This window comes from Hemitrygon akajei, chromosome 2 (genome assembly GCF_048418815.1).
Source record: "Hemitrygon akajei chromosome 2, sHemAka1.3, whole genome shotgun sequence".
Classification (NCBI taxonomy): domain Eukaryota; kingdom Metazoa; phylum Chordata; class Chondrichthyes; order Myliobatiformes; family Dasyatidae; genus Hemitrygon; species Hemitrygon akajei.
The window spans coordinates 210034856-210061670 of record NC_133125.1 but is presented as its reverse complement, the minus strand read 5'-3'; the positions used below and the strand labels follow the sequence as shown (position 1 = coordinate 210061670).

Below are 26815 nucleotides of genomic sequence, written 5' to 3'. Positions count from 1 at the left end.
AATTAAATCGAAAGCTCAATTCTATACATATGGAGATAAGTCTGGTAAACTACTAGCTAACCAATTGAAAATTGCTTCGGATAAGCGACAAATTACTAGGATTCGCAAACAAGATGGTACTTTGACGATTGATCATAAAGAGATAAATAAAGCCTTCCAAGATTTTTATAATTCTTTATATCAATCAGAATGTACTAAGGACTCTTCTATAATGAATGAATTCTTAAGGAAATTGAATATTCCAAAAGTAACTGTTGAGGATAGTGTATTTTTGGATACACCTATTACGGAGTCTGAAATAGAAAAGGCTATTTTCTCAATGAACTCGGGTAAAGCTTCGGGTCCAGATGGTTTTTCTGCAGAATTTTTTAAATCCTTTTCTTCCATATTTTCTCCTTGGCTTTGTAAAATTTTTAAAGATGCATTAAGTATAGGTAAACTACCACAATCTTTTTATGAAGCTTCTATTTCTTTAATTCTTAAAAAAGATAAAGACCCTACTGAATGTGCATCCTATCGGCCTACATCTTTGCTGAATACGGATTTTAAGATTTTTAGTAAAATTTTGGCTATTAGATTAGAAAATATATTGCCTCGGATTATTTCTGAGGATCAGACTGGATTTATTAAAAATCGCTATTCATCTTTTAACATTAGAAAATTAATTAATATTGTTTATACCTCTTCATCTAAAATCCCAGAATGTGTCATTTCTTTAGATGCCGAAAAAGCATTTGATAGAGTCGAATGGTCATATTTATTTAATACATTGCAACATTTTAATTTTAGTTCAAAATTTATATCATGGATTAAATTAATATACCATAAACCCTTAGCTTCAGTTTTTACCAATAATCAAAGATCCCCTTTTTTCAGTTATTTCGGGGTACAAGGCAAGGTTGTCCTTTAAGCCCTTTATTATTTGACATTGCTTTAGAACCCTTGGCTATAGCCATTCGTGAATCACCCAATATTTTAGGCATTACCCGTGGGGAGACGATGTATAAGGTATCATTATATGCGGATGATTTGTTATTATATATATCTGACCCTGAAAGATCTATTCCTGCTATTTCTTCTTTGCTTGCTCAATTTAGTAATGTTTCTGGATATAAATTGAATTTTAATAAGAGTGAACTTTTTCCATTAAATATGCATATTTCAATTTATAATCATGTACCATACAGAATTGTTACAGATTATTTTACTTATTTAGGTATTAAAATTACTAAAAAACATAAAGATTTATTTAAAACTAAGTTTTTACCTTTAATAGATCAAATTAAGCAACTTGCTAATAGGTGGTCCCCACTATCTTTGTCTTTGGTAGGCAGAGTTAATGCCATTAAGATGATGATACTACCTAAATTTCTATATCTATTTCAAGCATTACCAATTTTTATTCCTAAATCTTTTTTTGATATGGTTGAGTCTAAAATATCTTCGTATTTGTGGCAGAACAAAAATCCTAGGCTAGGTAAAAAAATATTTACAGAAGCCTAAGAAGGAGGGCGGCTTGGCTCTACCAAATTTAAGATTTTACTATTGGGCAGTTAATATACGGTATTTGATATTTTGGACACAAGAATCGACTACAATGGCTGGCCGACAATGGGTAAATTTGGAATGTAAATCTGTGCAAGATTTCTCATTGATCTCAATCTTAGGATCTTCACTTCCTTTTTCGTTACTCAAATTGAATAAACAGATAACTAATCCCATAGTCAAGTATACATTACGAATCTGGTTTCAATTTCGTAAATTTTTTGGTTTGAATAAGTTTATGCTGTTAAGTCCTATAATATCTAACTACTTCTTTCGACCATCATCTATAGATCAAGCTTTTCTTTTATGGAAAACAAAAGGTATAACAAGTTTTCGTGACCTGTTTTTGGATGATAACATTATGTCCTTTGAACAGTTATCTAATAAATATAATTTATCTAAAATCCATTTTTTTAGATATTTACAAGTTAGAAATTTTTTATATAATGAACTAAAGTATTTTTCGAAGGAATGCCCATTGGACATTACAGAAAGAATTTTAGCTCTCAATCCTTGTCAAAAGGGTTTAGTAACTATTATTTATAATATGATTATGAATGTACAGTCAGATATATCAGAAAAAATTAAGAAGGAATGGCAGGAAGAATTGCATTGCCCTATATCTACTGAGCAATGGGAAAAAATTTTATCATTGGTAAACTCATCCTCTATCTGTGCTAAACATGCTCTAATACAATTTAAGGTTGTACATAGAGCTCACATGTCTAAAGATAAACTTGCTCGATTTTATTCTTATGTTAATCCAACCTGTGATAGATGTCATTCTGATGTTGCTTCATTGACCCATATGTTTTGGTCTTGTCCTTGTTTACAAAACTATTGGAAAGATATTTTTAATATTATTTCAAGAGTTTTAAATATTAATCTCCAACCACATCCTTTTACCGCAATTTTTGGTCTACCAATGATAGATAATAAGCGTTTATCCGCTTCATCCCAATGAATGATTGCATTTGTTACACTAATGGCTAGAAGATCTATTTTACTGAATTGGAAAGAAATTAATCCTCCAACTGTATTTCAGTGGTTCTCTCAAACTATTTCCTGTTTGAGTTTAGAAAAAATTAGAAGTGCGGTTTTTAATTCTTCAGTTAAATTTGAGGAAACTTGGAGACCATTTATTCAACATTTTCATATGAATTAAATGGTCTGATCCTGAACCTTATTGTTACTATCCTGAATTGTATGGATGGAGGTTCGGAGTCATCGGCACTACTGTATGTATTTAACATTATGCAATTGCCCATGTTGGTTAGTTTTTTTTTTATTAGTTTTTTTTTATTCTTTTAGGTTTTTTTTGGGTGGGTTTCTTTTTCTTCTTTTTCTTTTTTTCTTAAATCCTTTACATTAATACTATGAGTTTGGGAGACTTTATATATTGATTAATACATATCTGATAGTTAATTAATCTATTAATTGTGTACTCTCAAATGTTTTGTACTTATATTTTACTTATGTTTTTCTTAAAAATTAATAAAAAGATTTAAAAAGAAAGAAAGAGATTTGGTATGTCAACAAATACACTCAACAACTTCAATAGATGTACCGTGGAGAGCATTCTGACGGGTTGCATCACTGTCTGGTATGGGGGGTGGGGGGGGGGGGGGGGTACTGACAGGACCGAAAGAAGCTGCTAAGGGTTATGAATTTAGTTGGTTCCATCTTGGGTACGAGTCTACAAAGTACCCAGGAAGAACATCTTCAAGGAGCGGTGTCTCAGAAAGGCAGCATCCATTATTGAGGACCTCCAGCACCCAGGACCGGCCCTTTTCTCACTGTTGCCATCAAATAGGAGGTACAGAAGCCTGAAGGCACACACTCAGCGATTCAGGAACAGCTTCTTTCTCCTCTGCCATCTGATTCCTAAATGGACATTGAATGCATGAACACTACCTCACTTTTTTTTATATATATTATTTGTTTTTTTGCATGATTTTTAATCTGTTCAATATATGTATTCTGTAATTGATTTATTTTTTTCTCCTTCTATATTGCATTGAACTGCTACTGCAAAGTTAATAAATTTCACGACACATGCCGATGATAATAAACCTAATTCTGATTTATACAAAGTTCAAAGTTACAAGTAAATTTTATTGTCTGAGATTCATTTTCCTTCGGGGATACTCAGCAAACCTACAGAATAGTAGCTGGAACAGGATCAATGGAAGATCCAGTGGAGTGCAGAAGGCAGCAAACTGTGCAGATGCAAAATCATATAAATAGCAATAAATAATGACAACATGAAATAACACAAACAATCTTTAAAGAGAGATTGTGGGAACATCTCAATGGATGGGCAAGTGAGTGTAGTTATCCCCTTTTGTTCAAGAGTCTGATGGTTGAGGGCTTGTAACTGTTCTTGAACCTGGTGGTGTGAGTCCTGAGGCTCTTGTACCTTCTATCTGATGGCAGCAATGAGAAAAGAGCATGGCCTGGGTGGTGAGGATCTCTGACAATGGATGCTGCTGTTCTATGATGGTGTTTCATGTAGATGTGCTCAATGTTTGGGATGGCTTTACCCATGATATACTGGGCCAACTCCACTTTCTTTTGTAGGATTTTCTGTTCAAAGACATAGGTGATCCCACATCAAATCAGGCCGTGTTGCTGCCAGTCAGTACACTTTCTGCTACACAACTATAAACATCAAAATTTTTGACGTCATGCTGAATCTCTGTAGGCTCCAAAGGAAGCAGAGGCGCTACTGCGATTTCTTTGCAATTACACTTACATGCTGGGTCCAGAAAAGGTCCTCTGGAATAGTAACACCCAGGAATCTGAAGTTGCTAACCCTCTCACGTTTAACTCACCAATGAGGACTGGCTCATGGACCTCTGTTTTCCCTCTCCTAAAGTCAACAATCAGTTCCTTGGTCTTGCTGACATTGAGTGAGAGGTTGCTGTTATGGCACCACTCAGCCAAATCTTCAATTTCCTTCCATATGCTATCAGTAACAACCAGTAACTGAGAGAGACAATACAGGAAATTTCAGTGATGTTCTGGGATTCCTGGCACTTTGGCAAAACTCTTTGCTCTGTCTTGCCGACAGAACACAGAGGGTAATGGTGGAATGCTGGCCAGAAATGAATTCCTGGAGAACTGGAGATAGCGAATGTTGTTCCATACTTCACGAAGGAAATACTCTAGGGGTCATAGCCCATAGATTTTACATCAGTGATAGACAAGCGATTGGAGAGTATTCTTTGGGATTGGATTTGCTCACATTTGGATGGCTTTGTGTGCAGTACTTGTTATGTCTTGCAAATTTGACTGAGGTTTTTGAGGAGGTGAAGAAGTAGATTTATAACAGTGGAGCAGTGGATGTTGACTACATGGGCTTTAGTAAGTAAACTGAATGGCCTCTTTTGGTGGGTTGAGCCAGATGATTCAGATTGAGGTGAATGTGGAGGGTGAGCACCAGTTGCCTGTCTTTTAATCACTTGCTTCCAGAGAGGGAAAGGCCTGCCGCTTTGCCTGGAGAGTGTTACCGAAGTTTTCTGTGTTTTGGATGTGGACTTGGACTAGAACTTTTTTTCAGTCCCATAGTTTTTTAATATTCTGTGTCTTTTGCCTGATCTTGCTAATTTTGTTTGCAGGGAGGGGGATTTGGGGGTCGATGTGTTTGTCCTGTGTTTGTTCACTTTTTTCCATGGGGAGGAGGGATTTAGGCTTTGATGATCATGCTGCCTTTCTTTTCTTTCCTGGTTTCATGGCTAACTGGAGAAGCAGAATTTCAGAGTTGTGAAATTTGAACATTCTGAGATGCACAGGATCCATGGGGAATTGTACACACAGTATATGTACAACATATAAATGACTGAGACAAAGTTGTAGACAGGTGAGTTGGCAATTTTGCAGACAACACAAATATTGGTTGAATTGTGGGTCGTGAAGAAAGTTGTCAAAGGATACAGTAGGACACAGATCATTTGGAGATCTGAGCAGACAAATGGCAAATGGAGTTTCATCTGAACAAGTGAGGTGTTGCTCTTCGGAAGGTCAAGTGTAAATGGAAAGTATACAGTTATTGGCATTGATGTACAGAGGAATTTTGTGTCCAAGTTCAATATTTTGGAGGATGGCAATGCAAATAAATAGAGTGGCAAAAAAGATGTGTATGAAATGCCTGCCTTCATCACTAGGGGCATACAGTACAGGAGTCAGGAAGTCATGATACAGCTCCATAAAACTTAATAAGATCTGTACTCGGTTATGGCTGTGTGGCTTATGGATCAGCTTCATCCTCAAATTTAAAATGTTTGGATGTGATACAAGTACAGGATTTAAGACTGTGTTGTGTTGTGGTGTGGTGTGGTAAGGTTGTCCCCTTACAGTTGCTGAGGTTGAAGTTGTTGTTAACTTACTGGATTAACTTGAGGGGCAAAGGAATGATCACACTGTTAAAAATGTGCTGGAAGACTGTTGGGAACATCACTAGAAGAGTGTTTTTAATTTTGGGTAGCTGGGTTCTTGCCTCACTAGAAATAGGTTTGCTGTATTACGCAAAATGTCCCACTGTAGCCTTCTCAGTAACCCCAACTTGACTTTTTCCAATGGCTTTATTGGGTTGCATGATTTAATGAAATCCAAGGATCCTGGTATGCCTGATGTTAAAGAAAATTACTGTGATATGTTCACGATTTTTGCTGATGGATCAATAGATAATTTAACAGGGAATGCTGGTATGGCTCTTTCTGTGCCTGAATTGCAGGTAACAATAAAGAAACATCTCACTAACCATTTATCTGTATATACAGCACAATTGTTTGCCATCATTTTGGTCTGAGAGTGGGTGGAGGAAATTTGTCCTTGCCAAGTTATAATTTGTTCAGATTCTTCTTCTTAAAACAGCTCATTCCAGCAGTAGGTCAGATTTACCGCTGGAAGCTCTTCAAACTTTATTCCATATTCAAAGCATTGGTCTACATGTCTTCTGCTTATGGGTCCCTGTTAAGGGGTTGGTGGGGTTAAGAATTAGGGGATTATGGCAAGACATGTGATAATGGGCATAAATTATGAATACAGAATACACAAAACTGTTGGATTGATGGGAGAAGGGGTAAAACAAGAAGGGAAGGAATTACATTGACATGACTTATAATCGGACATACTATGCTTAATTATTCCTTGTATCTTGTTAGAAAACATCTCTCTGGGATGTGTAGGCTTTATCACTATGAAACAGTAGAACATATTATTTTACAATGTGAAGCACATAAGGTTGAAAGAAAGCACATGCAGGCTGCACTACTAGCTTTAGGGGCGGGGGTTGAAAAAATTTTAAAACTTTACTAAGTTATAGAAGTGACTTGAATTTAATTCACAATATTGTCTTTCATTATTTACAAACGTTTTGGGGTAATTGATAAAGAACCAGAAGGGGTTTTATTTCCCAACTCTCTACACCACACTCCAGTTGGCAGTGGGAATGCACCTTAAGTTGAACTGCCAACTGCGAGGAGGAGGACGACAACGAGGATGAGGAGGAGGAGAAGTAGTAGTAGTGGTAGTAGTTCTATAAAACTTTGTCTAGGCAGTACTTGGAATTTTATGTGCAATTCTGCCTGCCCCATTCCAGGAAGGATATGGTATCTTTGGAGAGGATGTGTAAGAGCTGTACCAGGATGCTGCCTGGATTAGAGGGTATTAGCTACAAGGAAAGGAGAGAGATATGCCAAGGATGCAGCCTCGAAGACTAGCATGCTTTTGGGGTGCCAGATTTTCGTGGCTCTGGAGGTGGGTGGACGAGTTGATGCTGCTACTTGGTGTGAGGTGGGAGATAGAAGATCGAAAGCAGTGAGCTGGCTGCTGGCTGTGTGTGACCAGAGACCCGAGTCCTTTGGGCACAGAGCTCAGAAAAAGCGACACAACAGACTTTTAATACCATAAATCAGTGAGTTGTTTTGTGATATCTCCCCTCTCACTGTGAAACAGGGACACCTCTTTTTTCCCCCCTTATTAGGGAGAGAGAGAGCCTGTGGTATGTTGAATACCAGGTGAGTGAGTAGTCTTTGGGGTACTGCAAGTCTGTGTCTTTATTGACACTTTGCTACATGCTTGAGTGCTCGGTGGGGTTGCCGATGCCTTTTTGCTGGTGGGGGAGGAGGGATGGTCGTTGCTTTGCTGCTGATCGTGTATGGGAGGGGGGATCTGGGGGGGAGTTTGGGGTTCTGACATTTAACTGTCATTCGTTCTTTGGGACACTCCTCTGTTTTTTGTGGTTGTTTGCGAAGAAAAAAAATCATGCTGTATATTGTATACATTTCTTTGACATTAAATGTACCTATTGCCGGAATTAGAAGGTATGAGCTATAAGGAGAGGTTAGACAAACTTGGATTGCTTTCTTTGGAGTATCATTGGCAGGAGGGATGCCTGACAGAGGTTTAAAAAGTTATGAGAGGCATAGGTAGGGAAGGCAGTCGAATTCTTGTCCTCTCAGTAGAAATGTGAAATAGTGAGAGGAAAAACTTTAAAGGCATATGCAGGATATTTTTTTTAGAAACAGAGAGAAGCATGTGATGGAAACAACTGATAGGGATAGTGTTGTCAGCAGTTATAACAGTGGCATCCAAGAGACTTTCAGACAGACATATGAATGTGCAGGGAATGAAGGGATGTGGATCATGTACAGGTGGAAGGGATTAGCTTAATTCAGCATAGACACTGAGAGTAAAAAATCTCATTCCTAGTCTGTACTATTCCATGTTTTCAAAAGCATTGATGTACAGAGCAATCTTATGGTGCAAGTTCACAGCACCCTGCAAGTGGCAACACAGGTAAATAGGGTGATAAAGGTGGCTTACGGCACCGTTGCCTTCATCTGTTGGGACGTCGAGCAGAAAAGCCGGGAAGTCATGTTGCATCTGCACAAACCTTCAGTCAGGTCACAACTGGAACATTCTGTGTGCCATCTTACAGAAGGTATGTGGGGGCAGTGGAGGAGATAGGGCAGAATTGGTTTAACAGAATGTTGTCTCAGAGTCTTAACTGTAGCACAAAGTTGGACAAAGAGATCGTTTTCTCTGGAGTGTTGGAGGTCGACGGGCATCCTGATAGAAGTACAGTATTTTAAATATGACAGGCATACATAGGCTAGCTAGTCAGAGCTCTCACCTCCCAAGTGGAATTCTCAAGTATTAGAGGACATGGGATTAGGGTGAAGGAGGAAATTGTCTGGAATGTGTCACAAGGTAACTGAGAGGAGTGGGGACAAACAAAATGTCTAAAATACATTCAGACAGGAGAAAGAACAAGCAGGAAATGGGGGATATCAATCAGAGGCAATTACGTGGGATTAGTTGTATTAGGCATTTTGGTTGCCGCTAATATTGTTGGCCAAAGAGCCTGTTCTGTGCTGTACTGTTCTGTTATCTGAAGGAAATGTCCTTATCTGCCCAGTGAAGCCCAATTAGGGTGTTAGTTGACCAGACAAGTTCAATCATTGTTTTCTGAACTACAAGTGAAAAAGTAACTAAACTATCTGATCTCTCATGCTGTGATAACTCTCACAGTTATTAATCTGGTAAGCCGACCAAACCTTTGGACAGACTACACTGTGAGTATATCTTGTTTTAGGTAACAAGAACAAAGCTCTGCACAGCCTCACCCAAAACGTCGACTGTACTTTTTCCCAGAGATGCTGCCTGGCCTGCTGAGTTCCTCCAGCACTTTGTGTGCGTTGCTTGGATTTCTCTTATCTCAGTCTTGTTTCACTGCCAAATATTCTCATTTTCCAGGGACCATGGCCCAACCTGATCAATCTTTCCTCAGAAGACAATCCCTTCATCCCAACAATCAACCAAATTCCCTGAGCTCCCTCCTCAGCGAGTGTCTCTAGTCAGCCTGTTCACAGGCTGTGCACTAAAACTTCCTGGATACATCTAACAAATTCACCCATCTAATCCTCTTGCAGTAGGTCAATCAATGTTAAGCAATTAAAGTTCCCATGACAACAACCTTGTTATATTTCAACCGTTTAAAAATCTGCCTCCCGATCTGTTCCCAGTGTCTTTGTTGCTTTTTGAGGGTCTATAGAATGCTCCAAATAGAGGGATTGCTCCCTTCCTGTTTCAAACCTCCCCCCTCATTGACTCAGTAGACAATCCCTCCATGACACCCTCCCTCTCTGCAGCTGTGATACTCTCCCTAATTAGCTATGCCACTCCCCCACTTCATTTACCACCCCCCGCCCCTTTTGAAATATCTAAACACTGGAACATCCAGCAACCGTCTTGCCCTTGTGACAGCCAGATCTCTGTCTCTGTGATGGCCACAACATTGTAGTTCCATGTACTGACCAATGCTCGAAGTTCATCGGCCTTGTTCCTGATACTTCTGACATTAGAATAGACACACATTAACCCATCACACGAACTGCAATTATGCCCAATCAACTGTGTATTCTTCCTCTGTCTCTCTGCACATTGCATCTACCTTTACACCAACTACGCAATCACCTGCTGCATCACTCTGATTCCCATTTCCCTGTCAATCTAGTTTAAACACTCCCTATCAGCTCTTGTAAACAGGGAAATTGATTCCCCTCAAGTTCAGGTGTAACTAGTCTTTTTTGTGTAGGTCATACTTTCCCCAAGAAGGAATCCCAATGATCCAGAAATCTGCTACACTGCCTCATGTACCAATTCCTCAGCCACATATTCATCTGTTAAATTCTTCCTCTCACCAGTGTTTGCCAAAGGCAGCAATCCAGAGAAAACTATCATTGAAGTCCTGTTTTTCTGCTTTCTACCTAGCCCCCTCCTCTCTTCAAGATCTTATCCGCTTCCGTATCGATGTTGTTGGAACCAATATGTACCTTAACTTCTGGCTGCTCACTCTCTCCCTTTAATGCTGTGGACCTAACCCAAGATGTCCCTGACACTGGCCTGGGAGGCAACAAACCATGTATTTCTCATCCAGAGTCTCTTGTCTGTTCTCCTAACTACTGAATCCTATACGACATTGGAGCAGAATTAGGCCATTTGACCCACCGAGTCTGTTTCACCATTTGAAGGTGGCTGTTCCATTTCCCTCTCAACCCCATTCTCTTGCCTTCTCTCTGTAGCCTTTCACACCCTAACTTACCAAGAATCTCCCAACCTCTGCTTTAAATATACTCAATGACCTGCTCTCCACAGCCACCTGTGGAAACAAATTCCACAAATTCACCACACTCTGCAAAAGAAATTCTTCATCCCATTCTAAATTGATGTTCCTCTTTTCTGAGGTTGTGCCCTCTGGTCCTAGCCCCCCCCCCCCCCCCGCCCCGCCCCCATAGAAGTCATCCTCTCCGCATCCACTCTATCAGGCATTTTAACAATTGGTATGTTTCAATGAGATCTCCACTCATTCTCCTAATTTACAGGAGTATAGGCCCAGAGCCATCAGACGCCTATCGTATGACAGGCATTTCACTTGAGGAATCATTTTTGTGAACCTTCTTAAAGCCCTCTCCGATGCTAACACATCCTTTCTGAGATAAAGGGCCCAAAACCCTGTGAGGCTTTACCAATGCCCTATAAAGCCTCAGCATTACATCCTTGCTTTTATACTCCAGTTTTCTTGAAATGAATGCTAGCTTTGCATTTGCCTTTCCCACTGCAGACTCAACCTTCAATCTAACCTAAAAGGAAGCCTGCACGAGGAATTCCAAGTCCCTTTGCACCTCAATTTTTTTAATTTTTCTGCACGTTTAGAAAATATGCTACTCTTTTATTTCTTCAACCAAAGTGCACAACCATACACTTCCCGACACTGTAATGCACCTGCTGCTATTTTGCCCATTCTCCCAATCTGTCCGTCCATCTGCAGCCTCCCTGCTTCCTCAACATGACCTGCCCCTCCACCCATCTCCTTATCGTCTGCAAAGCTTGACCACAAAGCCATCAATTCCATCATTCAAAGCACTGATATACAACACCGACCCCAGCAGAACACAACTAATCACAGGCAGCCAATCAGAAAAGGCCTTACGAGCCCGATTGAACTTCTTGAGGATGTGACTAAACAGATTGATGAAGGTAGAGCTGTAGATGTAGTGTATATGGATCTCAGCAAGGCATTTGATAAGGTTCCCCGTGCAAGGCTTATTGAGAAAGTAAGGAGGCATGGGATCGAAGGGGACATTGCTCTGTGGATCCAGAATTGGCTTGCCCACAGAAGGCAAAGAGTGGTTGTAGACAGGTCATATTCTGCATGGAGGTCGGTGACCAGAGGTGTGCCTTAGAGATCTGTTCAGGAACTTCTTCTCTTCCTGATGTTTATAAATGGCTTCCATGAGGAAGTGGAGGGATGGAATTGTAAATTGGCTGATGACATGATGTTTGGGGTGTTGTGGATAGTGTGGAGGGCTGTCAGAGTTTACAGCAGAACATCAGTAAGATGCAAAACTGGTCTGAGAAGCAGCAGATGGAGTTCAACCCAGATAAGTGTGAGGTGGTTCATTTTCGGAGGTTAAATATGATGGAAGAATGTAGTATTAATGCTAAGACTTTTGGCAGTGTGGAGGATCAGAGGGTTATTGGGGTCTGAGTCCATAGGACACTCAAAGCTGCTGTGCAGGTTGACTGTGTGGTTAAGAAGGCATACGGTGTATTGACCTTCATCAACCATGGGATTGAGATTAAGAGCCGAGAGGTAATGTTACAGCTATATAGGACCCTGGTCAGACCCCACTTGGGAGTACTGTGCTCAGTTCTGCTCACTTTGCTATAGGAAGGACGTGAAAACTATATAAAGGGTGCAGAGGTGATTTACAAGGGTGTTGCCTGGATTGCGGAGCAGGCCTAATGAGAATAGGATGCGTGAACTCGGCCTTTTGTTCCTGGAACAACAGAGGATGAGAGGTGAACTGATAGAGGTGTGGAAGATGATGCGAAGCATTAATCGTGTAGTCAGAGGCTTTCTCCCCAGGGCGGAAATGGCTAACACGAGAGGGCAGAGTTTTAAGGTGCTTGGAAATAGGTACAGAGGAGATGTCAGGGGTAAGCTTTTTTATGTAGAGAGTGGTGAGTGCATTGAACGGGCTGCCAGTGACAGTGCTGGAGGAGAATAGGGTCTTTTAAGAGCCTCTTGGATAAATACATGGAGCTTAAGAAAACAGTGGGCTATGGGTAACCCTAGTTAATTTCTTAAGTAAGTACATGTTCGGCACAGCATTGTGGGCTGAAGGGTCTGTATTGTGCTGTAGGTTTTCTATGTTTCTACCTATTTTAGAACCCTCAAGTGTAGTCCAGCTGGTCCAAGGGACAGATCTATCTTCAGACCTTTCATGTTCCCAATGCACCTTCTCCCTCGTAATGACAACTTCACTCACTTCTGTCCCCAACAGTCTCAAACATCCAGCATACTGCTAGGGTCTGCCACAGTGAAGACGGATGCAAAATCCTTGTTCAGTTCATCTATAATTTCCCTTTCCCTCAATACTCCCACTCCAGAGTAGTTTTCCAGTGTTCCAATATCTACTCTCACCTCTTTTTTACTCTTTATATATCTGAAGCAACTTTTGGTATCCTCTGATATGATTGCCTCACTTACCATCATATTTCATCTTTTTGTTCCTTATGTCTTCTTTAGTTGCCTTCTGTTCATTTTTTTGAAGCTTTCTAATCCTCTAAATTCCCAATAATTTTTGTTCTGTCATATGCCCTCTCTTTAGTTTTTTTTGTGCCATGATTGTGTCATCCTGTCTTTACAATACTTCTTTGGGATGTACTGTACCAATCCTGTGCCTTCTGATTTTCTCCCAGAAACTCCAGTCATTGCTGCTTTGCCATCATCTCTGCTAGTGTCCCATTCCAATCAACTCTGACCAACTCCTCTGTTATGCCTCTGTAATACTCTTTACTCCACTGTAGCTCATATCCTGGCTACTGGACAGAGGCCTGTATATAACCCCCAACATAGTCTTTTTACCCTTGCAGTTCCTTAACTCTACCCACATTGATTCTATATCACCTTTTTCTAAGGATTTGATTTCATTTTTTTTTAAATCAGCAGAGCCACACCACCTCCCTTCTGCTTACCTGCCTTTCCTTTTAGTACAATGTGAATCCATGGATAAGTTCCCCTCTATAATCTTCTATCAGCTACAACTCAATGATGCCCACAATGTCATACATTCCAATCTCTAACTGAGCTACAACATCATTTACTTTATTTCATATACTGCATGCATTCAGATATAACTCCATCAGTCCCATATTCATAATCCTTTTCGATTTCATCCCCCTTATACACTGTAACTCATTGCACTGACTGAAATGTTGCCCTATTATCTGTCTGTCTTTCCTGGAATTTTATTACACACTGCCATTGCTTGTATAGCAACTGCACCATCTCCAGCCCTAATCCCCTATCACTACTGTACTCATCCTCTACCAACTTCCCTTCTGAGTCCCAGAACAAGACTCAGTGCCAAAGCTCTGGTCACTGTGTCTTTCCCCCAGCAGGTCATTCCCACAACACCACTCAAAGTGCGATACTAGTTATTGAGGGGAGTGATTCGCTAATTGAGTAGAAAAGACAGCGACTCGTGGCAGATTGGAGCTTTGTGCAGCACAGCACCCAATCAGCATTTGGGATTGATTGAAACTAAAGTAAGGCAAGGGCAAGTGGAGCGGCCATTGTTGGAATGACCGTCTGTGGAGCGTACAGAGAGAGAATGGGGATTTTGATGCTTCAGCTCTTTGAGGCTTCACTGAGGAGAGACTTGAGTGAGAGAAAGTGAAAAGCTATAGGTAATTTTTTCCCCACAGTTTATTATTGTTTTTCTTTCTTTATATTTGCTCAGATAGAACAGTAGTGATGCCAGGCAGGATAGGTGAATGTGCCACTTACAGGATGTGGAAAGACAGGGAGTCCTGCAGTGTCCCTGACGACTACAACTACAAGAAGTGCATCCAGTTGTTGTTTCGAACACTCCGTGTTAAGATGTTGGAGCTGCAACTGGATGAACTCTGGATCATTTGGGAGATGAGTGGGTGATAGATAGGATAATTAGAGAGGTTGTTACAACCAAGGTATGGCACAGGAGACTGGGTGATAGTCAAGAAGGGGAAAGGGATTAAACAGCCTGTACAAGAGTACCCCTGTGGCCATCCACTGCAACAACAAGTACTTTGGTTCCTGTGCCGAGTGGTGACCGAGCAGAGGCAAGTCACAGCGGTTAGGTTTCTGGCACTGAGTCTGGCCCTTTAACTCAGAAGAGAAGTTGGGGGGGGGGGCAGTAGAAGAGGCAAGCTGTGGCAATAGGGGATACTTAGGAGAACAGAAAAGAGGTTCTGTGGATGAAAACAAGATTCCTGGATGGTATGTTCCGGGACATCTTGGATTGAGTTCTCAGCATTCCATGGTCGACAGCCAGAGGTTGTGGTCCATGTAGGTACCAAGAGTGATGCTCTTCTGCAAAGTGAGTTCAGGAAGTTAGGTGCCAAGTTAAAGGGCAGAACATCCAGGGTTATGATCTCAGGATTGCTTCCCATGCCATATGCTATTGAGAACAATAATAGGAAGATTACACCCTTTAACACGTGACAATGGAGCCGGTGTAGGGGGGGACACAATATGTTCCATAAATCAAAATTTTGACTGCAGGAGATGGGTTGCTATGTTGAAGTTATATTATTTGGAGTATTGTGTACAGTTTTGGTCACCCACCTACAGGAAAGATGTAAATAAGTTTAAAAGACTACAGAGAAAATTTACAAAAATGTTGCGGGGTCTGGAAGATCTGAGTTACAAGGAAAGATTGAATAGGATAGGACTTTATTCCTTGGAATGCAGAAGATTGAAAGAAGATTTGACAGAGGGACTCAATATAATGAGGGGTATAGGTGGGGTAAAAACAAGCAGTCTTTTTCCATTGAGGTTGTGTGGGACTACAATCAGAGTTCATGGGTTAAGGGTGAAAGGTGAAAAGTTTAATGGGCTCATGAAGGGAAACTTCTTCACTCGGAGGTTCGTGAGAGCGTGGAACAAGCTGTCAACACAAGCAGAGCATGCAAGGTCAATTTCAGTGCTTAAGAGAAGTTTGGTTAGGGACTGCACATGGTTGGCAGGGCTGTGGAGAGCTATGGCCCCAGTGCAAGTCGATGGGGGTAGGCAATTTAAATAGTCCTGCATGAACTACATGGGACAAAGGGCCTGTTTCTGTGTTGGACTTTTCTATGACTCTGTGACTAAGGTGTGAGTAGAAATTAAAGAGGAACAAAGCCTCGTCCCTCATGCAAGTCAAGTCACTTTTTATTGTCATTTCGACCATAACTGCTGGTACAGTACATAGTAAGAATGAGACATTTTTTAGGACCATGGTGTTACATGACACAGTACAACAACTAGACTGAACTACATAAAAAAAAAACACAGAAAAAAACTACACTAGATTATAGACCTACCCAGGACTGCATAAAGTGCACAAAATAGTGCAGGTATTACAATAAATAATAAACAAGACAATAGGGCAGTAAGGTGTCAGTCCAGGCTCTGAGTATTGAGGAGTCTGATAGCTTGGGGGGAAAAAACTGTTACATAGTCTGGTCGTGAGAGCCCGAATGCTTCGGAGCCTTTTCCCAAACGGCAGGAGGGGAAAGAGTTTGTATAAGGGGTGCGTGGGGTCCTTCATAATGCTGTTTGCTTTGCGGATGCAGCGTGTAGTGTGAATGTCCGTAATGGTAGGAAGAGAGACCCCTGATGATCTTCTCAGCTGACATCACTATCCGCTGCAGGGTCTTGCGATACAAGATTGTGCAATTTCCGAACCAGGCAGTGATGCAGCTGCTCAGGATGCTCTCCATACATCTTCTGTAGAATGTGATGAAGATGGGGGGTGGGAGATGGACTTTCCTCAGCCTTCGCAGAAAGTAGAGAAACTGCTGGGCTTTCTTTTCTATGGAGCTGGTGTTGAGGGACCAGGTGAGATTCTCCGTCAGGTGAACACCAAGAAATTTGGTGCTCTTAACGATCTCTATCGAGGAGCCATCAATATTCAGCAGGGAGTGGTCGCTCCATACCCTCCTGAAGTCAACAACCATCTCTTTTGTTTTGTTCACATTCAGAGACAGGTGGTTGGCTCTGCACCAGTCCGTTAGCTGCTGCACCTCCTCTCTGTAAGCTGACTTGTTGTTCTTGCTGATGAGATCCACCACAGTCGTGTCATCGGTGAACTTGATGATGTGGTTCGAGCTGTGTGTTGCAGCACAGTTGTGGGTCAGCAGAGTGAAAAGCAGTGGACTGAGCACACAGCCCTGGGGGACCCCGTGCTCAGTGTGATGGTGTTGGAGATGCTGCTCCCGATCCGGACTGACTGAGGTCTCCCAGTCAGGAAGTCTAGGATCCAGTTGCAGAGGGAGGTGTTCAGACCCAGTAGGCTCAGCTTTCCAATCAGTTTGTGAGGGATGATTGTGTTGAATGCTGAACTGAAGTCTATGAACAGCATTCAAACGTATGTGTCTTTTTTGTCCAGATGGGTTAGGGCCAGGTGGAGGGTGATGACAACGGTGTGTTGAGCGGTTGGGATGGTAGGCAAACTGGAGGGGGTCCAGTGAGGGGGGCAGCAGGGTCTTGATATGCCTCATGACGAGCCTCTCGAAACACTTCATGATGATAGATGTAAGTGCAACAGGATGGTAGTCATTTAGGCAGGACACTGAAGACTTCTTCGGCACGGGGATGATGGTGGCGGCCTTGAAGCACGTTGGAACGGTGGCGCCGCTCAGGGAGATGTTGAAGATGTAAGAGCATCTGCTAGCTGATCTACACATCCTCTGAGCACTCCACCAGGAATGTTGTCTGGTCCACAGCCTTCCGTGGGTTGACCCTGCACAGGCTTCTCCTCACATCGGCCAGGGTGAGACACAGCACCTGGTCTTTTGTAGGAGGGGTGGACTTCCTCGCAGCCGTGTCATTTTCTGCCTCAAACCAGGCATAGAAGTTATTCAGCACATCTGGGAGGGAGGCATCACCTGCACAGTCAGGTGATGTTGTCCTGTAATTGGTGATGTCCTGGATGCCCTTCCACATGCGCCGCGTGTCGCCGCTGTCCTGGAAGTGGCTGTGGATTAGCTGGGCATTTGCACGCTTTGCCCCTCTGATGGCTCGGGACAGTTTGGCCCTTGCTATTGTTAGACCTGCCTTGTCGCCTGCTCTGAAGGCGGAGTCACGGGACCTCAGCAGCGCACGCACCTCTGCGGTCATCCATGGCTTCTGGTTGGCACGTATAGTGATGGTCTTGGACAGAGTAAGATCATCAATGCACTTGCTGATGTAGCTGGTCACTGATGCTGTGTACTCCTCTAAGTTGGTAGAGTCGCCATCGGTTGCAGCCTCCCTGAACATGTGCCAGTCAGAGATGGCTCCTGCTGGCCAGGTTTTCACCTGCTTCTGAACTGGTCTGGAGTGCCTGATGAACGGTCTGTATGCTGGGATAAGCATAAAAGAGATGTGGTCTGAGTATCCAAGGTGGGGGCGGGGCTCTGCCCAGTACGCGTCAGGGATGTTTGTGTAAACTAGGTCCAACACATTCTCCCCCTTCGTTGCAAAGTCCACATACTGATGGAATTTGGGGAGCACTGCCTTAAGGTTCGCGTGGTTAAAATCTCTGACGACAATAAACAGACCATCAGGATGTACGTTCTGCAGTTCGTTAATAGCCCCGTACAGTTCACAGAGCGCCTCCTTAGCATTAGCGCTGGGGGGAATGTAAACACCAAATATAAGAACAGAGGTGAATTCCCATGGCAAATTAAGTGGTCTGCATCTAACAGCCACAAACTCCACTAGTGATAAGCAATATCTGGAGACCAGCACAGAGTTCTTGCACCATTCCGTACTGATGTAAACACACAAGCCACCACCGCAAGTCTCACCGGAGAGAGCTGCATCCCTGTCCGCTCAAAACAAGGCGAGCAAGACAAACCAGACTCTTCCACTGATTTTCTCTACACTTCCCACTGAGTTGGGAAACCAGCTGATATAATCACAGACCCCACCCACCTTTGCCATTACCCTCTCCCATTGAGTAGAAGATACAAAGCCCCAAGTGCACCAACCACCAGTCTCGAGAACAGTTTCTATGCCACGGTTATCGAACTCCTGAACAGACCTCTCAGACACAACGATTTGATCACTTGTACCCCCAGTCTAACTCAATGCAGCCCTCACAGCTTATTGTGTAATTACTTGCACTGTAATTTCTCTGCAACAACAGCATTATATTCCACATTGTTTTCTTTTTACTACCTCAATATACTGATGTACGAAGTGATCTATCTGGATGGCATGCCAAACAAATCTCCCCATGATACCTTGGTACAAATGGCAATAATACTCACTGAGAACACGCAGTTCAACTGTAGATTGTCTGATGTCATTTCTGTCTTCAACTGAACATGTATATCGCCCTTCATCATCCGGCCTGACGTTCTTTATTCTGAAGGAAATGTTTCCTTTGGTGATTTCATCTTTAAACAGTTTTGTCCTTCCTCTGTAATCCTGGTGTTGAGCGAGGGGGTCACCTTGTCCATGTCTGTACACGTGGATGGATGAGCTGAGACCGGATTTCAGCCACTGCACTGCCATGTTGCTGGCAGAGGTTGGTGGGAGCAGCTCACATTCCAGTACAACATCTTCACCTGCAATGGCTACAAAAGGCTCCTCGGGTACAAGTAGGATAAAATCACCTGGAGAGAAATAATTGATGAGACAAGTAACCAATATTGAACATTGATGAGGAACTTGTTACCCAATATACAGTTCAACTACAACACAACCAGGACTGTGAACTCAAATGAAAAGAATCTCAGCAAGTATTACGATTTTGATTACATGCTATCAAATTGAAATGGGTAAGTTGGTAGTTGGTTTGTATATAAATTTGCTATGGATTATAATAACAATGTAAAAAAAAAAATTGGTTCTGCCCCTGCTTCTACCCCACCCCCTCTAACTATCAAAATAGTTTTGGCATCCCACAGAGCACTGGGGTGGAAAATAATATCCCACAGCTACTCCACCGCAACCCATCCAACAAGCATGAAGAAAGGCAAACACGAGGAAATCTGCAGATGCTGGAAATTCAAGCAACACACACAAAATGCTGGTGGAACACAACAGGCCAGGCAGCATCTATAAGGAGAAGCACTGTCGATGTTTCAGGCCGAGACCCTTCGATGCTGCCTGGCCTGCTGTGTCCCACCAGCATTTTGTGTGTGTTGCTTGAAGAAAGGGATGGTTTGGGTCTGAGGGTGGGTAATGGTGTGGGTGGAACTCAGCACGGAAATCTCTATGTGAAATCCAGCCAGGCGGCAGCTGGACAGAAAAGCCCAAATTACAACAAAAAATTTGATGAGGTAAGTTTATTGCATTCCAAGTGTTCAAAGACCAACATTTAAGGGCTGAAGTAGAAACTTTATATTGACATTGTCCAGTCATCATTTATTTTTAAAAAAAATAAACTGCAAAAAGCTGAGGCTCCTTCACTACTCCCTATCAAACATCACTCCTGGCATCTTGAGGCTCCATCACTACTCCCTATCAAACATCACTCCTGGCATCTTGAGGCTCCATCACTACTCCCTATCAAACATCACTCCTGGTATCTTGAGGCTCCATCACTACCCCCAATCAAACATCACTCCTGGCATCTTGAGGCTCCATCACTACTCCCTATCAAACATCACTCCTGGCATCTTGAGGCTCCATCACTACTCCCTATCAAACATCACTCCTGGCATCTTGAGGCTCCATCACTACTCCCAATCAAACATCACTCCTGGCATCTTGAGGCTCCATCACTACTCCCTATCAAACATCACTCCTGGCATCTTGAGGCTCCATCACTACTCCCTATCAAACATCACTCCTGGCATCTTGAGGCTCCATCACTACTCCCAATCAAACATCACTCCTGGCATCTTGAGGCTCCATCACTACTCCCAATCAAACATCACTCCTGGCATCTTGAGGCTCCATCACTACTCCCAATCAAACATCACTCCTGGCATCTTGAGGCTTCATCACTACTCCCAATCAAACATCACTCCTGGCATCTTGAGGCTCCATCACTACTCCCAATCAAACATCACTCCTGGCATCTTGAGGCTCCATCACTACTCCCAATCAAACATCACTCCTGGCATCTTGAGGCTTCATCACTACTCCCAATCAAACATCACTCCTGGCATCTTGAGGCTTCATCACTATTTCCAATCAAACATCACTCCTGGCATCTTGAGGCTCCATCACTACTCCCTATCAAACATCACTCCTGGCATCTTGAGGCTCCATCACTACTCCCTATCAAACATCACTCCTGGCATCTTGAGGCCCCATCACTACTCCCTATCAAACATCACTCCTGGCATCTTGAGGCTCCATCACTACTCCCAATCAAACAACACTCCTGGCATCTTGAGGCTTCATCACTATTTCCAATCAAACATCACTCCTGGGATCTTGAGGCTCCATCACTACTCCCTATCAAACATCACTCCTGGCATCTTGAGGCTCCATCACTACTCCCTATCAAACATCACTCCTGGCATCTTGAGGCTCCATCACTACTCCCTATCAAACATCACTCCTGGCATCTTGAGGCTCCATCACTACTCCCTATCAAACATCACTCCTGGTTTCTTGAGGCTTCATCACTACCCCCAATCAAACATCACTCCTGGGATCTTGAGGCTTCATCACTACCCCCAATCAAACATCACTCCTGGGATCTTGAGGCTCCATCACTACTCCCAATCAAACATCACTCCTGGCATCTTGAGGCTCCATCACTACTCCCAATCAAACATCACTCCTGGCATCTTGAGGCTCCATCACTACTCCCAATCAAACATCACTCCTGGGATCTTGAGGCTTCATCACTACCCCCAATCAAACATCACTCCTGGGATCTTGAGGCTTCATCACTACTCCCAATCAAACATCACTCCTGGTATCTTGAGGCTCCATCACTACTCCCAAACAAACATCATTCCTGGGATCTTGAGGCTCCATCACTACCCCCAATCGAGCATCACTCGTGGCATCTTGAGGCTCCATCACTACCCCCAATCGAACATGATGACACAAAGGTTGGAGGTGCTGTGGATAGTGTGGAGGGCTATCAGAGTTTACAACGGGACATCAATACGATGCAAAACTGGGCTGAGAAGTGGAAGATGGAATTTTTCCCAAATAAGTGAGAGGTGATTCATTTTGGTTGGTCAAATTTGATGGCAGAATATAGTATTAATGATAAGACTCTTGGCAGTGTGGAGGATCAGAGGGATCTTGGGGTCTAAGTCCATAGAACACTCAAAGCTGCTGTGCAGGTTGACTGTGTGGTTAAGAAGGCATAAGGTGCATTGGCCTTCATCAACTGTGGGATTGAGTTTAAGAGCCGAGAGGTAATGTTACAGCTTTAGAAGACCCTGTTCAAATCCCACTTGGAGTACTGTGCTCAGTTCTGGTCACATAACCACAGGAAGGACGTGGAAACCATAGAAAGGGTGCAGAGGAGATTTATATGGATGTTGCCTGGATTGGGGAGTAGGCCTAATGAAAACAGGTTGTGTGAACCTGGCCTTTGTCATCAGAGGATGAGAGGTGACCTGATAGAGGTGTGTAACATGATGAGAGGCATTGATCGTGTGGATAGTCAGAGGCTTTTTCCCAGGGCTGAAATGGCTAATGCAAGAGGGCACAATTTAAGGTGCTTGGAAGTAGGTACAGAGGACATGTCAGGGGTAAGTTTTTAATGCAGAGTGGTGAGTGCATGGAATGGGCTGCCGGCAACTGTGGTGGAGGCAGATACGATAGGGCCTTTTTAGAGACTCCTGGATATGTACTTGGAGCTTAAGAAAATAGAGGGCCATGGGTAACCCTTGGTAATTTCTAAATTAAGTGTGTTCGGGACAGCATCGTGGGCTGAAGGGCCTGTATTCTGCTGTTGCTTTTCTATGTTTCTATCACTCCTGGCATCATGCCAAACAGAGATAAAACCCTGATGCAGAAACTAGCCTACTTAACAGACATTTTTCATCATATGAACCAGTTGAACAAGTTTCTGAATTTCCTGGAGAAAATGTTTCAACTTAATGTGACAAGATTCTTGGATTTAAAAGGAAACTGAACCTTTGGCAAATCATGTTGCAAAAGAAAATCTTGAAAGGTTTCCACATCTGGGTTTGAGAGTGAGGAAGGATATCAGAAAGTCTTGACTCTTATTGAAAACCATCTGGAAGAACTGCAGAACAAAACTGAACAGTGTTTTTCCTCCCTTTCAACACAAGTGTATGACTGGTTGAGGGAATCTTTCTCTGAATCTTCTGCTCAGCCTGAGAACCTGACTTTGAGAGAAGAGGAAGAACTGTGTGAGCAGCACTCTGATCGTGCACTCAAGATTAGATTTAATGACCTGCCTCCAGACAAGTTCTGGATTTCTGTAGAAGAGTATCCTGCCATTCATCTGAAGGCAATGAACATTTTGCTGCAGTTTTCAACCTCAGCAAAGTTGAAACTTCAGCAAGCTTCTTCTTGCTGAACAAGCAAAAAGAGCAAGGATAAAAATCATCTCATTTCAGTTGATGCTGAAATCCAAGTGTGCTTATCACAAGTTCGACCCAGTATTGAGAAATATGGAGATTCCTGGTGGTGGCTGATGGAGTAACAGCAATCTGCCGTTTCTCCAACTCTCATTAACTTACTATTTCCAACCTGTCTTGAAACTCCTTTTTTAAGTGTGATATTCTTTCATTATGGCTACAAGGGGTGCCAGAGGTACTAAAAAGGATGATATCCCTGCTTCTTTGGATTCTATTATGGATTTGCTGCAGTCATACATGAGAAGCCTCTGAGACGTTTCAACATTTCAGCTCTGAATTTAAACAAATAGATGGTAAATTGGATTCTATTCAACAAACTCTTAATGAACACGATAAACGTATAAAAATAATTAGGCAATTTTGTAGTCTCTGGAAATGGATGAATTGCAAAAGCTTTGTGAAAAGCACTCTTAGTCCAATGAAAAATTAAGACAGAGGATTATCAACCTAGAAAATAGAAGTAGAAGAAGCAACCTACGGGTTCTGGGTCTCGAAGAATTAATCGAAGGTAATCATCCTATGGAATTTTATGCAAACTTTTTGCAAAAATTATTTCTGGAAATTTTGACATCTTTGCCTATGATTGATCGAGTTCACAGATCTCCCCTGTTTAGACCTCCTAAGGGAGATAGACCAAGATCAGTAATAATCTGTTTTCATGAATTTAAAACAAAGGAACTGTTAATTTGCGAATCTCATCGAAGAGGCATGATTGACTATAATGTTGTAAGATTAGAATTGTCAAAGATTACTCGCCTGAGGTTATGCAGGAACATGCTAAGTTCAAAGGAGCTATGTCCGAGTTTTTAAACAAGGGTTTCAAACCATCTCTTTGCTACCCAGCCCGACTCAGAATCACACTTAAAGATGGATCTTTCGAATGGTTTCGTTTGACTGTTGAAGCACAAAGGTTTTCAAAATCCGAAGGCTAGCTGTTTTGTGTGTTTTTACATGAAGACATAAGATTAAATGAGAAAGATTTAATTTGTGGATCCTGTTGAAGGGGCGTGATCGGTCATAGGTTGCAATATTAAGACCCGAAGATTTTTCGCTTGAGGTTATGCAGGAACGTGCTAAGTTTAAAGAAGCTTTGCTGAAATATTTTTTTAACAAGGCTTTCAAGCCATCCCTTGGCTACCCAGTTTGACTGAGAATCTCATTAAAAATTGGATCCTTCAAATGGTTTTATTTGAATACTGAAGCACAAAGATTTTTAAAATTTTGAAGGCTAACTGCTTAATCTGTTTTTTTCATGAAGATAAGACTAATGTGTAATGTCTTTCTTTATGAATAATTGCATCTGTTACTTTTGGTAAACCTTTGTAACTAATCTCCTGTTGTATTTTTTTAATACTGTATTTTTAATATATGAGAATTGAATTACTTGCTTGGACATTGTTTTGTCCAGGTTGGAATATAAGTAACCTTGAAACTAATTGGAGCGATCACCAGGTTTTTTGGAAGTTTGTCCATAGTTGTAGATGCAGGCTTTCTATTGGTCAGCCTTCTTTCTTTGAGTTTTTTTTCCCCTCTGAGCTGTTTTCGAATTTTTAGCCAACTTGTTGCTTGGTTACCATTTCTCAAGGTTTATGCGTTGGTTTTAACTTACATTTTAACCCTTCCTTTAAATAATATTAAAAATGGACCAAACTATTAATTTACTCAGTTTTAACGTGAAAGGGTTAAATCAACCTGTTAAATGTAATAAGATGTTTGCTTATATTAGGAAATTTAAGGTCCGTATTATTTTCTTACAAGAAACTCACATACGCAAATGTGATAATTTATGTTTATCTAGCCGTTGGAATGGACTTTGTTTTCAATTCTTCTTTTCAGGCCAAATCTAGAGGAGTTTCAATTCTTATAGATAATACACTATCCTTTGTTCAATGTAAGTAGTGTCTGATACCAATGGACATTTTGTTATAGCATCAGGAAAATTAGATAATAAATTAATAGTATTTGCCAATGTGTATGCCCTAAATGTAGATGATCCAGGATTCTTTGAGCATTTTTTTTTCCATTTTTGCCAGATCTGAGTCTTTATTCTCTGGTGACAGGAGGAGATTTTAACTGTTGGCTAGACCCAGTTTTAAACTGGTCACCTTCTAAACCAGTATCTCTTAATAAAGCAGCTTTGTTTATTCAATCTTTTTTATTGAAATGTGGTATTGTTGATGTTTGGCATTTTTTACATCCTTTAGCTAGACAGTACTGATTTTTTCCCATGTTCATCATACATTTTCCAGGATTGATTATTTTTTATTGATAGTCAAATGATTTCATCAGTTTGTTCCTGTGAATATAAAGAGATTGCTGTCTCAGATCATGCTCCCATATTTCTATCTTTAAATCTTCCCGGTCTTCCTCAAACAAACAGATTTTGGCATTTTAATACAACTTTGTTATCTGATAAGGAATTTAAAAAATTTCTAGAGAGGCATATTATTTTGTTTTTTGAAGAGAATAAAAAGGAAGAGACTTCTAATCTTATTGTATGGGATACTTTCAAGGCCTATATTAGAGGACAAATTATTTCTTGTATTACGAGTGTTAAGAATAAAGCTAATAAAGAAAGAATTAAATTAGCCAATCAATTGAATAAATTAGATCAAAAATATGCTATAGGTCCAGATCCTGTTTTATATAAAAGACATGTTGAAGTTAAAACTAAACATGATCTTCTGTTAACATATCCAATTGAAACTCAACTTCTTAAAGACTAAACTCAATTTTACATTCACGGAGATAAATCAGGTAAAGTATTGGCCAACCAATTAAAAACTTCTGTAGTTAAATGACAAATTAAAGAAATTTGTAAAACTAATGGTGATAGGACAACTGATAACTCTGAAATAAATGATACCTTTGGAGAACTGTATTCTAAACTTTACAGTTCTGATTCCCCTAAAATAGTACTGTACTGAACAATTTTCTAGATCAATTAATTATCCCTGTACTTTCTGCAGATTAATTGCAAACAGATGGATCAACACATTTCTTATGAGGAAATTGCCGAGGCTATATGTTCATTACACTTGGGGAATGCTCTGGGTCCAGATGGATTTTCTGGAGAATTAGGCTCTTTCCTAATTAATTATACCGCACTTATGCTTAGTTTTTTTTGGATTCTTTCAAATTGGGTAGCTTGTCTCAATCTTTTTATGAAGCTTCTATTTTGCTTATCCTAAAAAAGAACAAGGACCCAACTAAATGCTCTTCATATAGACCAATTCCATTACTCAATGTTGATACTAAAATCCTTTCCAAAGTTTTGGCTGGTAGGATTGAAAATATTTTACTTTCTATTATTTCTGATGATCAGACTTAATTTATTAAAAACCAACATTCCCAATTTAATATACTCCGTGTATTAAATGTTATTTACTCTCTTTCTCAGGAGATATCGGAATGTGTGATATCCTTAGATGCTGAGAAGGCCTTCGATCGGGTTGAATGGAATTATTTATTTAAAACCTTAGAAAAATTTAATTTTGGACCAGATTTTATTCAATGGATTAAATTACTTTATCTATCTCCTTCTGCTCAGGTTCTTACTAATTTTCAAAATTACAAACCATTTAAACTTCACCTTGGAACTAGGCAAGGTTGTCCGTTGAGTCCTTTGCTCTTTGATCCAGCTTTAGAAACCCTA

General features: G+C 41.3%; 1 protein-coding gene across 4 annotated transcripts in view; it reads right to left on the bottom strand.

Moving 5' to 3' along the window:
* Positions 1-26815, bottom strand: part of LOC140720368 (butyrophilin subfamily 3 member A3-like) — a 665711-nt gene that overhangs the window by 364384 nt on the left and 274512 nt on the right. For 2 of the 4 annotated variants that reach the window (XM_073035259.1, XM_073035263.1), the window contains exon 3: positions 18898-19245. The exons of the other annotated variants lie outside the window; for them this stretch is intronic. In XM_073035259.1, the coding sequence (XP_072891360.1) occupies positions 18898-19245 (348 nt within the window). The remainder of the gene's footprint in view (positions 1-18897; positions 19246-26815) is intronic. 4 annotated transcript variants of the gene reach the window in all.